The 5,357-nt window shown below is 32.3% G+C and overlaps 1 protein-coding gene across 1 annotated transcript; it reads left to right on the top strand.

Moving 5' to 3' along the window:
- The first annotated feature begins 1,990 nt into the window (after positions 1 to 1,990).
- LOC100803981 (KH and zinc finger (CCCH type) domain-containing protein) lies at positions 1,991 to 5,357 on the top strand. The gene is made up of 3 exons (NM_001255525.3): positions 1,991 to 2,294; positions 3,017 to 3,077; positions 4,388 to 5,357. Exons 1-3 carry the CDS (start codon positions 2,222 to 2,224, stop codon positions 5,139 to 5,141), a joined length of 888 nt encoding a protein of 295 aa, NP_001242454.2. The 5' UTR covers positions 1,991 to 2,221; the 3' UTR covers positions 5,142 to 5,357.

A 5,357-nucleotide genomic window follows, 5' to 3' on the forward strand; every position in this document is an offset into this window, starting at 1 on the left:
TTTTTTTTCTATGTTTTTGTTGCTCTTTGTATCCAAGTTCAATGGATTCTGTTATTGGTGGATAATGTTTTCTTATTCTTCCGTTTTGTTTTATTTGCACGTTTGGCACCTAGGAGTTAGTGGCTAGTGTAGTGGCTCAATTTCTTTTATAAGCAAGCAGCTTGTCATTGAGTAATTATATTTCCGGTATGAAGCAATAAAAGCCTTCTCGTTTTCTTATATAATTTCTCTTCTACATTTTTTTTTATTTAACATTTTCTACTATCACCTTCATGATCATTCAGATTCAGATTCTTATGGAGCTATAACATAACAGTTTTGTTTTTTTTTTAAAGAATCTACTGAGTTTTAGTGTACATTTATTCTTTAATTTTCTTGCCCGCGATTTCCTACTGGATGCAAATTATTCAAGAAAAAAATGAGTTCCTTTGTCATTTAATTTTTGTATTGTGTTAATTTAGTCTGGAATTGATGGAATTGATGGAAGGTAGTCGTAATGTATATTAATATTAGATCGACTCCTGTTCAACTATCATTCAAGTTTGAACTAATGTCTTGAGAGAGGTTCAATTGGTCATGTTTTTTAAGACATTGGTTTAAAATAAAGGTTTGTTTACCTTTAAACTGACAGAATAAAATTAGGATCTTACTAATATCATTTGAAGTAATTGACAAGCCTATAAATGAGTGATTTTTTTTTGGGTAAAATACTACCAATGGTAAACGGTAGATCTAAAGGTGATTGACCTAAAGAAAATTGAGTCTTTTTTTTTATATATTTCAAATGAGAAAGTATATGTTGGATTTATGTGTGGCCTTTTTATTTTTGTAAAAGTTAAGAAATATTTTTTTAGGCTAAAAATTTAAGCTTTAATGGCCTTATTCTTAGTTTGTTTTCACCCTATGACTTGTTATGTTAAATAAAGTGATGATACTTGCAAACACATCTAACTTAAAAAGAAATACTTGTAAACACTCTAATTATAAGTGATTTTAGCGGAGTAATATAAAGAGATGTTAAGAACACATTGTCAAACACACTTTTTTTTTAATATATTTTCATTTATGTTAAAATTAATTGGAAATCATAAAATTTAATCTAGCAACTTTTGTTCTTTACATATAAAGATAAATATTATAATAATACTAATGCTTTAAATAAATTAAAATAATCAATTTAATTTAATTCACAATAATTTATTTTAACCGATTATGGATAGATATTAATATCAATAAATTAATACGAGTTTTTTTTATTTGGTTAATTTATAATATGTTTTGTCTTCAATAGTAATTAAAAAAGGATTTTTTAATATAGTTAGTTAAAATTATTAAATTTAGGAATAATGACTTTTGTTTAATAATTTTTTAATTTTTAATCATGTTTAGGTTTTAAATATTGTTCATGAACATTTTTAGAAAATACTTTAAATATAATTAGGTATGTCAAAAAATGAATATTTTTCAAATAGCTCGTTATATAATTAGGTATGTAAAAAATAACTAGTTACAAGCATCTTGGTCAATCAACTTAACAAGAGTCTCTTGATAAATAACTTGTTAAATAATTAGGGATGTTAAAAAATGAACATATTTAATTATATAATTAGGTATGTTAAAAATAAAAATTAAGTTTATTAATGCATGCATTTTATTATTCATTGCATATAATTAGCTCGTTATATTTTATTAAATTAATTCAAAATTGTTTAGATAATATCTCACTTTTAGATTAATATTAAATTAATTAATTAGATGACATCTAGTTAAATTTGATTTATTCAAAACTAATTAGATTATACTACTATCTTATTAGATTTTAATAAGATAGTACGTGAGAGAGAGCGAGGCGGCGGAAACACCCACGCGTAAAAAAAATCTAACTCCTCAATTTATAACATCCTCAATCGCTAATTATGACATCATTACAGTAATAAAAAAATTAATTATTCATTTATCTTTTATTTTAGTCCTTTTTATTACCCTGTACTGAGCCTATTATTATTTCCCTCTCTCCTTGCTCCTTGCTCCAAAACCCCTTCTTCAGGGTCACCGCTGTCAGGGTTAGGGTTTTTCCACCTTCTTTATTTACCAATCTTCTTCTACTACCACTTTTCCCTCGTTCCCTCTCTTAGTCTCTTCAATTGTAAGCTTTTTGCGCTAGGGTTTCCTCTGCAATCTCTTGTACTTGAAGCTCGTTCCTTCTTCCGGATCTCGATCTATGGATACCCGCAAGAGGGGAAGACCCGAACCCGGCTTCAGCTTAAATGGCGGATTCAAGAAATCCAAGCAAGGTTTGATTTTTAGCATTCTTGCTCTTTTGGGTTTCCACGTTTTGGTTTCTGCTGCAAAAGTTTTTTTTTTCTTCTTCTTCTTCTTTCGTGTTTGTGAATGTAAGTAGAAGTCTTTCTTCATTTGTTAAATTGTTATTAGTAATTTCGCTAAAAAAATTAACTCAACCCTGTTATGGTATGGTGCTCATTGAGGGGGGAATTTTCTCTCTTACGCTTATGAACATGGCTACTACTGCCGTTGAGTTTTTTCACTTTGGCCTTTTTTTTCAGTAGTTGAGGAAGTAGAAAACCAAAACACTGTGATTATCCCGTCTTTCAAACTTTATTATGTTAGATAATGAACTCAACGTGCGAAAATTTCTAAAATTGTCACTCAAAAGTAATTTCACTAAAAAATACATGTCAACACTGTTATGGTATGGTGCTCATTGAGGAGGAAATTTTCTCTCACGTTTATGAACATGGCTACTACTGTCGTTGAGTTGTTTCAGATTGGTCTGTTTTTTCAGTAGTTGGGCCAGTGGAAATCAAAATCACTGTGATTACTCCCTTTTTCAAATGTTATTATGATAGATAATGAACTCAAAACGTGTGAAAAATTCTTAAATTTTGCCACTCAAAAGTAATTATGTTTGAAGTTGTTAATGGCTTTGGAATAAGATGTACTAGATTAATAAGCAAGAGAATGTTAACTGAGAATAAGTAATAATGTTTTGCAACAGAAATGGAGTCCTTATCAACTGGTGTAGGAAGCAAATCGAAGCCATGTACCAAGTTTTTCAGGTTCTAATCTGTTCTTTATCTAATAAATATTTTGAACTGCCTATCTATTCTTAATAGTGTTATATTATAATTACTTTAAGAATTAATTGTTTAATTGCTATCAACTAAATTGTGCGATTTTGCAAATTAACTGGGTATTCAAAGCTTTTATACAGGTACATACTGTTGTTTGGTCTAAACAAGTTGTAACAGAATAAACAGAGTACAAAAAAGATAACAAGTTGATGGACTAAAGTTGGCACCAAGATCACTTTATTTATCAGTGATAAATTGATCATTCCCCACTTCATGTTTACCTTACAGCTTAATTAGTTTGTTTCCCGTTTAATTATGTTTAACTTCAATTTGCCAGCTTTTAATGGATTTTATTGCTTATGAACCCACCTTTCAATTGGTAAGCTTTTAACAAACTAATATGAATTATACTTCGATTGGGTTGGGTCAGGTATGATTTCAAAACTACATATCAATGTCAGTGGTTTTGTAATTTGCATTTTCTTGAATAAAACATACACTTTTTTGTCTTTTAATCCATAACCAATAAGAATCACTGTATCCAATCCCTTGATCCTGATTTGCATGAAACTTTCAGCCAGAAATAACTAAAGAAGAAATGAATTTGATCAATATATTGTTTGTTAATTGTTATCCAATCCATCCCCTTATCATAGTTATTTTGTTCATGAAGTTGTCTTCTTTGCTCTTTAGGAGATGGTGACTTATTGAAACACCATTGCTTTGGTTACCAGTTGGTACTATAATAAATATCTTTTGCTGATCTATACTTGTGTTTTGGAGTTCTTTGATTGCCTGTCCTTTTCATATAATTTTAGAGTATGATTGAATTGTCTGTCTGCTTTATAATTTTTATTGGGAACTGCAATGTGCATACTTTTGAGGAGTTTTATGGATCTTTTCTAGTGATGGTTTCTTGTGGTTGGGTACTTTTCTAAAAATAAATGATGGTTTCTTGTGAAGCTTTACAATAAATGATTGGGTACATTTGTGAAGCTTTATGATCATAAATGATGGTTTCTTGTGATTGGGTACTTTTGGGAAGCTTTATACTCATAAATGATGGTTTCTTGTGATTGGGTACTTTTCTAGATCTTTGTTGTCTTTCTAGGTCTCCCTTCCATGTTAAATTTATGCCCTTTTTACTTTTTGGAGATACCCTGCATGATGCTCTATTCAGGAATTTGGTCTGGTTTACTGTAATTATACATCAAATCGAGTGAATGTAATATTAAATTAATATTTTGGATGGGTACAAACATGAGTAATCTGATCATGTCATATTTGTCTTGCAGCACTGCTGGTTGCCCATTTGGTGAGGGCTGCCACTTCTTGCACTATGTTCCCGGTGGTTATAATGCAGTTGCCCATATGATGAATCTAACACCTGCAGCACCTCCAGCATCAAGAAATGTTGCAGCTCTGCCTCCTGTACCAAATGGTTCCGCACCACCTGCCGTTAAGACCCGCATATGCAACAAGTTTAATACTGCTGAAGGTTGCAAATTTGGTGACAAATGCCATTTTGCTCATGGTGAATGGGAGCTTGGCAAGCATATTGCTCCATCATTTGATGACCATCGCACCATGGGACCCACTGGAGTAGGTCGTCTTGCTGGTCGAATGGAGCCCCCTCCTGGCCCTGCTGCAAGTTTTGGGGCCAATGCCACAGCCAAGATCAGCGTAGAAGCTTCCCTGGCTGGAGCTATCATTGGGAAGGGTGGCGTGAACTCAAAACAGATCTGCCGCCAAACTGGAGCCAAACTTTCAATTCGAGAGCATGAATCTGACCCAAATCTTAGAAACATTGAACTTGAGGGAAGTTTTGAGCAAATCAAAGAAGCAAGTAACATGGTAAAGGATTTACTTTTGACCCTGCAAATGTCTGCACCACCTAAAACAACCCCAGGTGTTCCTGGCGCACCTGCCTCTCATGGAAGCAATTTTAAGACGAAGCTGTGTGAGAATTTTACAAAAGGGTCTTGCACGTTTGGAGATAGATGTCACTTTGCACATGGAGCTGCTGAATTGCGTAAATCAGGAGTATGAACTTTCTTAGTCAGGCACATTAGCTAGGGTTATGATTATTGTTGTTGTGCATTGCTACTGACAGGACTTCTGATGTTAGTTTTGTTGTTGAGTTGCTTTACATAACTTGTTTTATTTCCGATTTCAACTCTCGCTTATATCATGAAACTGGTGTTTTCTCTAGGCTACCCCATTTGGTCCCAAATAATGCTATGAAAATAGTGTGATTTTAGTTCC

This window comes from Glycine max, chromosome 19 (genome assembly GCF_000004515.6).
Source record: "Glycine max cultivar Williams 82 chromosome 19, Glycine_max_v4.0, whole genome shotgun sequence".
Classification (NCBI taxonomy): domain Eukaryota; kingdom Viridiplantae; phylum Streptophyta; class Magnoliopsida; order Fabales; family Fabaceae; genus Glycine; species Glycine max.